Source organism: Salvelinus alpinus, chromosome 2 (assembly GCF_045679555.1).
Source record: "Salvelinus alpinus chromosome 2, SLU_Salpinus.1, whole genome shotgun sequence".
NCBI lineage: Eukaryota > Metazoa > Chordata > Actinopteri > Salmoniformes > Salmonidae > Salvelinus > Salvelinus alpinus.
The window spans coordinates 4,363,114-4,379,051 of NC_092087.1; the positions used below are offsets into that span (position 1 = coordinate 4,363,114).

Sequence of the window (15,938 nt, forward strand, 5' to 3'; positions counted from 1 at the left end):
TTTCGCCAATTTGATGGAAACCTAGCTAGTGACAGTCACTCAATTAGCCCAATTCAGTTAAACCTTTTGAGATTGGTTAATTTGTGTAGTTAGTCTAACCAGTTATCTAAACTTGTAGTAATCATGGCTGAATTACTGACAGGGCATGCAGGGCACATTCCCAGGGGCCTTGACCTCCAGGGGGCCTGACCTCCAGGGGCCTTGACCTCCAGGGGGCCTGACCTCCAGGGGGCCTGACCTCCAGGGGGCCTGACCTCCAGGGGTCTTGACCTCCAGGGGTCTTGACCTCCAGGGGCCTTGACCTCAAGGGGGCCTGACCTCCAGGGGGCCTGACCTCCAGGGGTCTTGACCTCCAGGGGCCTTGACCTCCAGGGGTCTTGACCTCCAGGGGCCTGACCTCCAGGGGCCTGACCTCCAGGGGCCTTGACCTCCAGAGGGTCTTGACCTCCAGGGGCCTTGACCTCAAGGGGGCCTGACCTCCAGGGGTCTTGACCTCCAGGGGCCTTGACCTCAAGGGGGCCTGACCTCCAGGGGCCTTGACCTCCAGGGGCCTTGACCTCCAGGGTTCTTGACCTCCAGGGGTCTTGACCTCCAGGGGCCTGACCTCCAGGGGTCTTGACCTCCAGGGGTCTTGACCTCCAGGGGTCTTGACCTCCAGGGGCCTTGACCTCCAGGGGGCCTGACCTCCAGGGGTCTTGACCTCCAGGGGGCCTGACCTCCAGGGGCCTGACCTCCAGGGGCCTTGACCTCAAGGGGGCCTGACCTCCAGGGGCCTGACCTCCAGGGGTCTTGACCTCCAGGGGGCCTGACCTCCAGGGGCCTTGACCTCCAGGGGCCTTGACCTCCAGGGGTCTTGACCTCCAGGGGTCTTGACCTCCAGGGGCCTTGACCTCCAGAGGGTCTTGACCTCCAGGGGGCCTGACCTCCAGGGGTTCCCAATTGATTTTATTTGCTCACTCGCTCAGATATCATATTAACATGGCAAAATGTGTAGAATTCCTGGAAATTAGCTTTAAAACCGTAAAAATGTCTCTCCACCGCATGGCAAAATGTGTAGAATTGCAGGTCATTAATTAGCTGTAAAACTGCAACAAACAAAAAAATTCTGTAAAGCGAACGTATTTGTTGACCTTTGTTAATAAAATAGTTTTTTGCTGTCTGTACGTTATTCAATTATATATTTTAATCCCGGTGCTGAGTTAATGTGAGTTAATGTGTCGCGGCTAATTGTATAGCTAACAGGCTATGTGTTTGTAGATCCACTGAGGTGAATGAAGCTCCAATAACCAATGTGATAACGGCTGAAGTCATTCCTAATAGCCTCCATCCCCCCACCCCCCCCCCCCAACCCCCCCTCAGGACACACTAAAACTCAGACCCTGGCTACGGCTCTGTTTACAATAACTACATTTTTTATAGATTAATTAAGTCAATATCTTAAATTAGCACGTTAGTGTTAAATCACATTGGGCCTCCAAATTTAAATTATAATTCAATTTATAGTAACTTTCTAGGTAATAATCTTAGAAAGACTAACATGTTTGCATATGAAATACAAAAACTATCACAATAACAGCTGGTTGACTTTCTTATTTCTGTTGACAAACAAATTAAAATAAAAAATAAAATAAATAAAAAATAAATGGAAAATAAATGAAAAGTAAATTGTAATCAGGTTGGTCACGTTTCCCCTGGAGGTAGGTAATTAGAAATCAGACATGGAAGTTCTTTTCTGCGTCCCAAATGGCACCCTATTCCCTATGTAGTGCACTACTTTTAACCAGGGCCTATATTGGGTAGTAGTCCATATGGGCCAAAAGTAGTGCACTATATATAGAATAGGGTTCCATTTGGGATGCAACCCTTGGTTGTGCTTCACCTTGATTACGTTGTTTTCTGCAAAGAGTTGGCGCCTCGGAGACAGGCTGAATAGCACAGGGTTTAGATGTAAGCCTCTTCAGTGGCTACTGCCGGTGTCTGCTCAGGGCCGTTCTCCTGACGCTCTCCTTTCACCATTATCGGGGGTTGGATCATTATCCGCAGACGCTGCAATGTGCGAGAGAACGATACATTCAACAACAAAAAATACGTCAGACCTGCTGCGCTGACATCTTTAGGCTGTAAGTTTACAACATTACCATGCTATATGCAGATGCTGTGAGGAAATGATATGTTACGCATCTTTCTGCTTTCACATTGCTGTGTATTACATTGTATCATGCACTAGATAGCTCGCTGGCGTCAGTGTCTGTAAGAGCAAGCCTTTCCGCCTGGTGCTTGGCACACACTAACCAAGGAATTGATTGCTACAATTTAGGCAATCAAGACTGCACTGACTGACACAAAGGGGCGGACAGCTGCTCATCTCGTTGCCATTGACGACCGCAGCGCTCCATCCTTGACAACACCAGAACCAGCAATTACTGTTCCTTTCACTGCAAGCTGCAGCTCAACAGACGTAGCGGCATGGGACAGACCAGCCTCACACTCTTTTCTGTGACCTTCTCAACAGACGTAGCGTCATGGGACCGACCAGCCTCACACTCTTTCCTCTGACCTTCTCAACAGACGTAGCGTCATGGGACCGACCTGCCTCACACTCTTTTCTCTGACCTTCTCAACAGACGTAGCGTCATGGGACAGACCAGCCTCACACTCTTTTCTCTGACCTCAACAGACGTAGCGTCATGGGACCGACCAGCCTCACACTCTTTTCTCTGACCTCGACAGACGTAGCGCCATGGGACCGACCAGCCTCACACTCTTTTCTCTGACCTCAACAGACGTAGCGTCATGGGACCGACCAGCCTCACACTCTTTTCTCTGACCTCGACAGACGTAGCGTCATGGGACCGACCAGCCTCACACTCTTTTCTCTGACCTCGACAGACGTAGCGCCATGGGACCGACCAGCCTCACACTCTTTTCTCTGACCTCGACAGACGTAGCGCCATGGGACCGACCAGCCTCACACTCTTTTCTCTGACCTCGACAGACGTAGCGTCATGGGACCGACCAGCCTCACACTCTTTTCTCTGACCTCGACAGACGTAGCGTCATGGGACCGACCAGCCTCACACTCTTTTCTCTGACCTCGACAGACGTAGCGCCATGGGACCGACCAGCCTCACACTCTTTTCTCTGACCTCGACAGACGTAGCGTCATGGGACAGACCAGCCTCACACTCTTTTCTGTGACCTTCTCAACAGATGTAGCGTCATGGGACCGACCAGCCTCACACTCTTTTCTGTGACCTTCTCAACAGACGTAGCGCCATGGGACAGACCAGCCTCACACTCTTTTCTGTGACCTTCTCAACAGACGTAGCGCCATGGGACAGACCAGCCTCACACTCTTTTCTGTGACCTTTTCAACTGAACGTCTTACATAAATTGACTGAAAACCTGCAGTTCTCTTTCTCTCATTAGATCTCATACCTAAACTACAGCCTACTGTAGTCTATTAAAACTAATTTACGTTAGCAATGATCACTTTCAACTTATTATTATCTCTCTCTCTCTCTCTCTCTCTCTCTCTCTCTCTCTCTCTCTCTCTCTCTCTCTCTCTCTCTCTCTCTCTCTCTCTCTCTCTCTCTCTCTCTCTCTCTCTCTCTCTCTCTCTCTCTCTCTCTCTCTCTTTCTCTCTCTGTCCATCTCCAAGTCTATGTAGGTCTATGACTAATGTCTTACAACAAAATACATTATCGGCGACATTTGCTGTCCTCCAACTTTTCTATTCGAATTTCTGTGAGAACCAACGATTATTTATGCGGATTAATATAAAAACAGTAATCGCCAAGAGCAATATTCCAAACAAATTTTGGATTAAGTGCCATCCCATCTATTTAAAATTGTACAAAACCCCACAGCCTGTGACAAACTCTCTGCTACAGGCAGATCTCTTTCTGAGACACATGCTATGGTTATCTTGGGAAGAGTTGGGAGTTGTTGAACATAAAATGGTCGCCTTTAAGGTCGACTCTGTATACACGGTATGTGAGGAGAGCCCTTGAATTGCCAGGATAGTTGGTTTGATTCCCGGGACCTGCCATGAGTAAAACATTTAGTCACGCATGACTGTAAGTCACTTTGGATAAAAGTGTCTGCTAAATGAGATATACATATACACTCCTTCAGGAAGTTTTCACACCCCTTGAATTTTAACTCATTTTGTTGTGTTACAGCCTGAATTTAAAATGGATTACATTTAGATTTTGTTTCACTGGCTTACACACAATACCCCATAATGTCCAAGCGAAATTATGTTTTTAGACATATTGGGTAAAAGAAAAAGCAGACATTGAATATTCCTTTCAGCATGGTGAAGTTATTAATTACACGTTTGATGGTGTATCAATACACCCAGTCACTACAAAGATACAGGCGTCCTTCCTAACTCAGTTGCAGGAGAGGAAGGAAACCACTCAGGGATTTCACTATGAGGCCAATGGTGACTTTCAAACAGTGACAGAGTTTAATGGCTGTGACAGGATAGGGTGGATCAACAACATTATAGTTACTCCACAATACTAACCTAAATGACAGAGTGAAAAGAAGGAAGCCTATACAGAATTTAAATATTCTAAACATGCATCCTGTTTGCAACAAGGCACTAAAAACTGCTGCAAAACATGTGGCAAAGAAATGAACTTTATGTCCTGAAAACAAAGTGTTATGTTTGGAGCAACACATTACTGGCTGCATCATGTTATGGGTATGCTTGTCATTGGCAAGGGAGATTTTTTTTAGATTTAAAAGAAACGGAGCTAAGCACAGGCAAAATTCTAATGGAAAATCTAGTTCAGTCCGCTTTCCAACAGACACTGGGAGACAAATTCCCCTTTCAGCAGAACAATAACCTTAAACACAAGGCCGAATACACACTTGAGTTGCTTAACAAGACAAAATTGAATGTTCCTGAGTGGCCTAGTTACAGTTTTGACTTAAACCGGCTTGAAAATCTATGGCAAGACTTGAAAATGGCTGTCTAGCAATGATCAATAACCAACTTGACAGAGCTTGAAGAATTTCTAAAAGAATAATGTGCAAATCCTGTACAATCCAGGTGTGTAAAGCTCTTAGAGACTTACCCAGAAAGACTCACAGCTGTAATCGCTGCCAAAGGTGTTTCTAACAAGTGTTGACTCAAGGGTGTGAGAACTTAAGTAATCAAGATATATTAGTGTTTTATTTTTCAGAAATGTTTCTTCCACTTTGACATTACAGAGTATTTTGTGTAGATCGTTGACCCCCCCCCCAAAAAAATTACAATTTAATCAATTTTAATCCAACCTTGAAACACAACAAAATGTGTCAAAAGCCAAGCGGTGTGACTTTCTGAAGGCAGCTGAGGAAGACAGAAGGTGATGTGTTACCTCTTTGTAATCCCCCTTGAGGCTGAGGAACATGTAGACCATGTATCCAGGTATCAGGAGCATAGAGGATAGGGCCATGCACCAGCCCACTCCTTGGCCCCAGGCAGGGAACACATAGTTGTTCATAGTGAGAGGAACCATCTGGACAGCACTGAACAGGAACACTCCCTGGAAGACAGAAGAACAACCTGGTCACAACACAATTAAGCCACAATGGGAAAATAAGCCTTAGGGATCAATTGTGTTTTTCATCCTGGATAATGTTTTTAAATGTATGTAATGTTTGTATCTGGCTGGAACGGACTACTACTTTCCATTGTCTAAAACATGTGATCAATTAATCAATCAAAGTCCCCTTGTTACATCACAGACACCAAGGATGAAGGAATATGGAGGGTTATTAATGCCAAAAATATGTTGTATAATTTGGTTTTACAGCTCTCCATACAAAAACACTCGAGAGTTCATTTCTCTATACATTGAGAGTTCATATCTCTATACGTTATGGTAGACAATTGAATGCTTTACATTGATTTGTAAATTAACTTTATATCCTGAATACAAAGTGTTAAGTTTGGGGCAAATTCAACACAACACATTACTGGCTGCATCATGTTATGGGTATGCTTGTCATTAGGGAATTCCTGTACTCCTGTTCACCCATGACTGCGTGGCCACGCACGCTTCTAACTCAATCATCAAGTTTGCAGACGACACAACAGTAGTAGGTGTCACGACTACCACCGAAGGTGGCTCCTCTTCCTGTACGGGTGGTGCTCAGCGGTCGTCGTCACCGGTCTACTAGCTGCCGCCGATCCCTTTTCCCTTTACTGTTGGTTTTGTCTTATTGGTTACACCTGTTTCTTGTTTTGGTTTTTAGTTGGGCTATTTAAGCCAGTAAGGCCCGCCTGCTCTTTGTGCGGGCTTATTTTTTGTGATAGTGCATTTCCCTTTGTTTGTCCTCCGGACTGGTTGGGTCCTGGGTTTGGGCCGGTCTTGTATGTGCGCCCGGTATTGGCGTGAACATTTTTCTCTGTGCCGGAATAAAACGTTGTTCTGTACCTTCTGCTTCCTGCGCCTGACTCCGCACCCACTACGCCTAAAGTGCGTAACATTAGGCTTGATTACCAACAATGACGAGACAGCCTACAGGGAGGAGGTGAGGGCTCTGGATGTGTGGTGCCAGGAAAAGAACCTCACACTCAACATCAACAAACCAAAGGAGCTGATCGAGGACTTCAGCGGAGGGAGCACCCCCATATCCACATCGACGGGACCGCAGTAGAGAAGTGGAGAAGGTGGAAAGCTTCAAGTTCCTCAGCATATACATCACTGACAAACTGAAATGTTCCACCCACACAGACAGCCTCAGCCATCAGACTGTTAAATATCCATCACTAGCACATTAAAGGCTGCTGTCCTATATACATAGACTTGAAATCACTGGCCACTTTAATCATGTTTACATATTTTGCATTACTCATCTCATATGTACAGTATATACTGTATTCTATTCTATTCAACTGTATCTCAGTCTATGCCGCTCTGACTTTGTTCGTTCATATATTTATATATTCTTAATTCCATTCCTGTCACGACTTCTGCAGAAGTCGTTTCCTCTCCTTGTTCGGGCGGTGTTCGGCGGTCGAATTCACCGGTCTCCTAGCCATCGCCGATCCATTTTTCATATTCCATTTGTTTTGTCTTGTTTTCACACACACCTGGTTTCAATTCCCTAATTTCATGTTGTATATTTTCCCTCTGTTTCCCCCATGTCCTTGTCGGTGTTTATTTGTAAGTACTCTGTGTTACTGGTGCGCTACGGGTTTTGTACCCATGTGTTTGTTGTTTTGTATGTCGTTAGTTTTATATATTAAACTGCTCCGGCTATTCACCAAGTTCTGCTCTCCTGCGTTTGACTTCCCTGCCACCAGTTACGCACCCCTTACAATTCATTTACTTAGATTTACGTGTATTGTGTGTATTGTTGTGAAATTGTAAGATATTACTTGTTAAATATTACTGCACTGTTGGAGCTAGAAACACAAGCATTTCGCTACACCCGCAATAACACCTGCTAAACACGTGTATGTGAACAATAACACCTGCTAACCACGTGTATGTAAACAATAACACCTGCTAACCACGTGTATGTGAACAATAACACCTGCTAACCACGTGTATGTGAACAATAACACCTGCTAACCACGTGTATGTGAACAATAACACCTGCTAACCACGTGTATGTGAACAATAACACCTGCTAACCACGTGTATGTGAACAATAACACCTGCTAACCACGTGTATGTGAACAATAACACCTGCTAACCACGTGTATGTGAACAATAACACCTGCTAACCACGTGTATGTGAACAATAACACCTGCTAACCACGTGTATGTGAACAATAACATTTCATTCTATTTGATGTTTAATGGTTGAGACTTTTGAAAGACAGAGAAAGGAGAAGAGATGTATAGAGAGAGAGAAGAAGAAGAGAGAGTACTTACAGCCACGATGAGAGGAGTGAACACGACCCAGCACAGCTTCCACCACAGGCAGGGCCTAAAGCCGATCATCTCCTCAATGTTGGCAAGGAACTTATCAGCACCTGCAACACAAGACAGGACATTGTAGATCAAAGGTCCTGTGATGGAAGACAAGTACCTGCACTCATTGGAAGCAGATTTGGAATTTGGTATGAGCTGCCCAACACCCAAACCTTTTACATATACTATTACATTGAGCAGGCCCCAACATCTTTGTACATCAGTCAAGTTAGCGATGTCACCGTAGCTCTAACAGGAAGTGATGTAACTGACTCCCTGACTCACCGTAGAACCAGGATATGGAGACGCACTCGAAGAATACCAGGAAGAGCAGGCACATGCCGCTGGCAGAGTAGTAGTCAAACAGCTTGAACACATACAGCCCACCCTGTTGGACGAGAGGAGAACGGAGAAAGAGTGTTTGGACACAGGTTCCCAAGTGTAGAGAGAGAGGCCGAACGAGACCAGCAAGACGGGGAGTCATGGGGGGGGTATAGAGGACAGGAGATAGAACGACTGAGATGTGATGTAGCCTATTAAACTGGTGACGTGGAATAATGTGAAGGGATGAGAGCACCAGTGGTGGTAGCTGGTGGAGGGTTACTGATCCTGTCTGTCTCCCTGGGAAAGTTCAGGGCTCTGGAGCCCAGCGCTAGTGAAGGGTGGAGGGAGATGCAACGCTAGACTGGTACTGCAGAGCCGAGGTGAACAACTGATTAGGCCGATTGTTTCAATCCAAGAGGGATGCAAGACATGAATCTCCAGTGACAGATGTGATAATGTTGTGAAAAGCGGTGCAGTAGGGTAGAGAGTGGTGGGTAGTGTTCCATACAAGCATAGGACTGGAGGGGGTGACTGGGAGCATTCAGTGATGCTGTCTCAGTGGCCACGCTACATCAGTAGAGGTTTAGGAGGAGAATAATTGACCTCAGAGTTTGTGATGTGGAGCTGGAGAAGACATCATCGGGCGAGGGCGAGGGGGGCGGTCGAGGAGTTAGGATGAAGTGGTAGACTGACTAAATAACATCAACTGATCAGATACAGGGATGTCCACACAGCCTGTAAAGAAATTATACTGCATATATAAGCATCTGGGACAGAGTAGGAGGCAGTTCACTATGGGCACGCGATTCATCCAAAGTGAAAATGCTGCCCCCTATTCCAAACAGGTTAAAGGTTCGATGTTTATGATCTAATTGTCACCAGTCGTAAAAGCCTACACCTTGTCGTAACAGACAGACATAGTAGATGAAGATAGTGTATGTAAATACGTATCGGTAGACCGTAACGAAGCAGATCTAGTTAACTACACTGTCATTACATCATAATACAACAATACAACCCAGTTACCTCATGGTGACCGTACCATGACAGAGCACTTTTTTGCTTATCTCCCTATATTTTGGGTCTCCTGAGTGGCGCGGCGGTCTAAGGCACTGCATCTCAGTGCCTTAGACTCTCACGCATGGGGCATGAGACACACACATTGGACCCCCTTCACACGGATTGGACCCCCTTCACAGGGATTGGACCCTTTTCACACGGATTGGACCCTCTTCACACGGATTGGACCCCCTTCACACGGATTGGACCCTCTTCACACGGATTGGACCCCCTTCACACGGATTGGACCCTTTTCACACGGATTGGACCCTCTTCACACGGATTGGACCCTCTTCACACGGATTGGACACTCTTCACACGGATTGGACCCTCTTCACACGCATTGGACCACCTACACACGGATTGGACCCTTTTCACACGCATTGGACCCCCTTCACACGGATTGGATTCTCTTCACACGGATTGGACACTCTTCACACGGATTGGACCCCCTTCATACGGATTGGACACTCTTCACACGGCACACCTCTTATTTCTCATTGAAAAATACTGGTTTTATTTCCTAATTAATCTGGCGAATAGTCAGTGAGTTCACTTTTCAACTGTGCCTCCAAATCTTTTCAAAAATCTGCTGTTCTACATCGCGAGCACTGTAACAGCGCCAGCTTCACCTGGGAGATCCGTCACCTTTTGGCCATCTTTCTGCCACCGGACTGCCACCTTTCTGCCACCGGACTGCCACCTTTCTGCCATCTTTCTGCCTCCGGACTGCCACCTTTCTGCCTCCGGACTGCCACCTTTCTGCCTCCGGACTGCCACCTTTCTACCTCCGGACTGCCACCTTTCTGCCACCTTTCTGCCACCTTTCTGCCATCTTTCTGCCTCCGGACTGCCACCTTTCTACCTCCGGACTGCCACCTTTCTGCCACCGGACTGCCACCTTTCTGCCTCCGGACTGCCACCTTTCTGCCTCCGGACTGCCACCTTTCTGCCACCGGACTGCCACCTTTCTGCCTCCGGACTGCCACCTTTCTGCCTCCGGACTGCCACCTTTCTGCCTCCGGACTGCCACCTTTCTGCCACCTTTCTGCCACCTTTCTGCCTCCGGACTGCCACCTTTCTGCCACCGCACTGTCGCTGAATGCTTCCTTATGGCAGCATATGATAATAGGCTATACTATTGATTTAACCAGTAGCATTAACCCTGTAGCATTAACCCAGATCCACAGGACATTCTTCACCTCCTTTGGTCACTAGCTCAGCAGGGATTCTGGTGACCTGATTCTCTCACTGCAATAATGAACATTATTTTGCCCAAACAGATTGTGAACCCAAATGTGTAACTGATTCAGGTGGAGGGGGGGTGGACAACACATTGAAATATAATTTGGGTTGGATGTAAGGCGGAGCAGATTTACGCTATGTCATCTCGTCTTCAGGAGATTTTATCTGTTTAATTTATTTGGTCTTACACAATAGCTGATAGGCATTAGAACAATTCCCATCCCCTACAGTGGGCTAAAATAGAGACTAATTAATGTGTTTATCTCAGCAAGAACACTACTGTTATTCCACATTCTTTTATTATTTCACTTCTTACACATTTTATTCTGGTGTAATTAGGCTTTTTGAATTATGAAATGAAATGCCAACTGGTCGTTGAAAATACTGGACTGGACAAGATGTGACCGGACTGGACTGGACTAGATGTGACCGGACTGGACTGGACTAGATGTCATCGGACTGGACTGGACTAGATGTGACAGGACTGGACTAGATGTGACCGGACTGGACTGGACTAGATGTGACCGGACTGGACTGGACTAGATGTGACCGGACTGGACTAGATGTGACTGGACTGGACTAGATGTGACCGGACTGGACTAGATGTGACCGGACTGGACTGGATTAGATGTGACCGGACTGGACTGGACTAGATGTGACCGGACTGGACTGGACTAGACATGACCGGACTGGACTAGATGTGACCGGACTGGACTGGACTAGATGTGACCGGACTGGACTGGACTAGATGTGACCGGACTGGACTGGACTAGATGTGACCGGACTGGACTGGACTAGATGTGACCGGACTGGACTGGACTAGATGTGACCGGACTGGACTGGATTAGATGTGACCGGACTGGACTGGACTAGATGTGACCGGACTGGACTAGATGTGACCGGACTGGACTAGATGTGACCGGACTGGACTGGACTAGATGTGACCGGACTGGACTGGACTACACATGACTGGACTGGACTAGATGTGACCGGACTGGACTAGATGTGACCGGACTGGACTGGACTAGATGTGACCGGACTGGACTGGATGTGACCGGACTGGACTGGACTAGATGTGACCGGACTGGACTGGACTAGATGTGACCGGACTGGACTGGACTAGATGTGACCAGACTGGACTAGATGTGACCGGACTGGACTGGACTAGATGTGACCGGACTGGACTAGATGTGACCGGACTGGACTGGACTAGATGTGACCGGACTGGACTGGACTAGATGTGACCGGACTGGACTAGATGTGACTGGACTGGACTAGATGTGACCGGACTGGACTAGATGTGACCGGACTGGACTGGATTAGATGTGACCGGACTGGACTGGACTAGATGTGACCGGACTGGACTGGACTAGACATGACCGGACTGGACTAGATGTGACCGGACTGGACTGGACTAGATGTGACCGGACTGGACTGGACTAGATGTGACCGGACTGGACTGGACTAGATGTGACCGGACTGGACTGGACTAGATGTGACCGGACTGGACTGGATTAGATGTGACCGGACTGGACTGGACTAGATGTGACCGGACTGGACTAGATGTGACCGGACTGGACTAGATGTGACCGGACTGGACTGGACTAGATGTGACCGGACTGGACTGGACTACACATGACTGGACTGGACTAGATGTGACCGGACTGGACTAGATGTGACCGGACTGGACTGGACTAGATGTGACCGGACTGGACTGGATGTGACCGGACTGGACTGGACTAGATGTGACCGGACTGGACTGGACTAGATGTGACCGGACTGGACTGGACTAGATGTGACCAGACTGGACTAGATGTGACCGGACTGGACTGGACTAGATGTGACCGGACTGGACTAGATGTGACCGGACTGGACTGGACTAGATGTGACCGGACTGGACTGGACTAGATGTGACTGGACTGGACTAGATGTGACCGGACTGGACTAGATGTGACCGGACTGGACTGGACTAGATGTGACCGGACTGGACTGGACTAGATGTCATCGGACTGGACTGGACTAGATGTGACCGGACTGGACTAGATGTGACTGGACTGGACTAGATGTGACCGGACTGGACTAGATGTGACCGGACTGGACTGGATTAGATGTGACCGGACTGGACTAGATGTGAACTGACTGGACTAGATGTGAACTGACTGGACTGGATGTGACCGGACTGGACTGGATTAGATGTGACCGGACTGGACTGGACTAGATGTGAACTGACTGGACTGGATGTGACCGGACTGGACTGGATTAGATGTGACCGGACTGGACTGGATTAGACATGACCGGACTGGACTAGATGTGACCGGACTGGACTGGACTAGATGTGACCGGACTGGACTGGACTAGATGTGACCGGACTGGACTGGACTAGATGTGACCGGACTGGACTGGACTAGATGTGACCGGACTGGACTGGACGTGACTGGAGGTGACCGGACTGGACTAGATGTGACCGGACTGGACTGGACTAGATGTGACCGGACTGGACTGGACTAGATGTGAGCGGACTGGACTGGACTAGATGTGACGTAACTGGACCGGACTGGACTGGAGGTGACGTGACTGGACTAGATGTGACTGAACTGGACTGGAAGTGACTGGACTGGACTAGATGTGACTGAACTGGACTGGACTGTGTGTTTGTGTGTGTGTGTGTGTGTGTGTGTGTGTGTGTGTGTGTGTGTGTGTGTGTGTGTGTGTGTGTGTGTGTGTGTGTGTGTGTGTGTGTGTGTGTGTGTGTGTGTGTGTGTGTGTGTGTACTGTACCTGTGTGATGTTGGACAGGCCGATGATATAAGAGACCAGGCAGACAGCAGCGATGAAGAGTTCTCTTCTTCCTCTCAGAGCCCTGGGGAACTCATCCACCAACGCAGTGATGAAGCCCTCCACCGTGCAGAACTACACAGAACGTACAACATATTAGATCAGGCCCGCCCCCTCCCGTTTCAAAGGCTCTCGGATCAATTTCCCGCAGGAACTCAGTTGGGGTCTCAATTTACTGTTGCTAGGTAGAATAGTAGAATCAACCTGGTTGTGCTTCAGTAGGTGTTTCTCATGTTATGTCAGTCACGGACAGTCCCTCAATTAACCCACGTCAGCCACATTCTTTAGGATTGGTAAAATAGTCTAGCGGCCAGCTATCTGAACTTAGTAGTCATGGTGGAATTACCTCCCGGGTATTGAAAACTCATATTCCTCTCCGCCCCAAACTAAAATGAGTAGAATTGCATTATATAATACTATACCTCCACAGTACACTACTATACAACACAGTATATAATACTATACAACACATGATATAATACTATACAACACATGATATAATACTATACAATACATTATATAATACTATACAATACATTATATAATACTATACCTCCACAGTACACTACTATACACCACATTATATAATACTATACAACACATGATATCATACTATACAATACATTATATAATACTATACAATACATTATATAATACTATACAATACATTATATAATACTATACATCACATTATATAATACTATACAACACATGATATAATACTATACAACACATGATATAATACTATACAACACATTATATAATACTATACAATACATTATATAATACTATACAACACATGATATAATACTATACAACACATGATATAATACTATACAACACATTATATAATACTATACAATACATTATATAATACTATACAATACATTATATAATACTATACCTCCACAGTACACTACTATACACCACATGATATAATACTATACAACACATGATTTAATACTATACAACACATTATCTAATACTATACAACACATTATATAATACTATACAACACATTATATAATACTATACAACACATTATATAATACTATACAACACATGATATAATACTATACAACACATGATATAATACTATACAACACATGATATACTACTATACAACACATGATATAACACTATACATTATATAATACTATACATCACATGATATAATACTATACAACACATTATATAATACTATACAACACATGATATAATACTATACAACACATGATATAATACTATACAACACATGATATAATACTATACACCACATTATATAATACTATACACCACATTATATAATACTATACACCACATTATATAATACTATACACCACATTATATAATACTATACAACACATTATATAATACTATACAACATATGATATAATACTATACAACACATGATATAATACTATACAACACATGATATAATACTATACAACACATTATATAATACTATACAACACATGATATAATACTATACAACATATTATATAATACTATACAACACATGATATAATACTATACAACACATTATATAATACTATACAACACATTATATAATACTATACAACACATTATATAATACTATACAACATATAATACTATACAACACAGTATATGATACTATACAACACATTATATAATACTATACAACACATGATATAATACTACACAACACATGATATAATACTATACAACACATTATATAATACTATACAACACACGATATAATACTATACAACACATTATATAATACTATACAACACATGATATAATACTATACAACACATTATATAATACTATACAACACATTATATAATACTATACAACACATTATATAATACTATACAACATATAATACTATACAACACAGTATATGATACTATACAACACATTATATAATACTATACAATACATTATATAATACTATACAACACATGATATAATACTATACAACACATGATATAATACTATACAACACTATATATAATACTATACAATACATTATATAATACTATACAACACAGTATATAATACTATACAACACAGTATATAATACTATACAACACATGATATAATACTATACATTACATTATATAATACTATACATTATATAATACTATACAACACATTATATAATACTATACAACACAGTATATGATACTATACAACACATTATATAATACTATACAACACAGTATATAATACTATACAACACATGATATAATACTATACAACACATTATATAATACTATACAATACATTATATAATACTATACACCACATTATATAATACTATACAACACATTATATAATACTATACAACACATTATATAATACTATACAACACATTATATAATACTATACAACACATTATATAATACTATACAACACAGTATATAATACTATACAACACAGTATATAATACTATACAACACATGATATAATACTATACATTACATTATATAATACTATACATTATATAATACTATACAACACATTATATAATACTATACAACACAGTATATGATACTATACA

At 44.0% G+C, this 15,938-nt stretch overlaps 1 protein-coding gene across 1 annotated transcript in view; it reads right to left on the minus strand.

Annotated features, from left to right (window-relative positions):
• Positions 1 to 940: 940 nt before the first annotated feature.
• The window catches only part of LOC139553173 (sodium- and chloride-dependent GABA transporter 1-like), a 32,779-nt gene continuing 17,781 nt past the window's right edge, over positions 941 to 15,938 (minus strand). Inside the window, exons 11-15 of the mRNA XM_071365203.1 lie at positions 13,331 to 13,462; positions 8,211 to 8,313; positions 7,887 to 7,987; positions 5,376 to 5,543; positions 941 to 2,046 (exon numbers count right to left, since the gene is read on the minus strand). Of these exons, the coding sequence (XP_071221304.1) occupies positions 1,942 to 2,046; positions 5,376 to 5,543; positions 7,887 to 7,987; positions 8,211 to 8,313; positions 13,331 to 13,462 (609 nt within the window). The 3' untranslated portion in view covers positions 941 to 1,941. The remainder of the gene's footprint in view (positions 2,047 to 5,375; positions 5,544 to 7,886; positions 7,988 to 8,210; positions 8,314 to 13,330; positions 13,463 to 15,938) is intronic.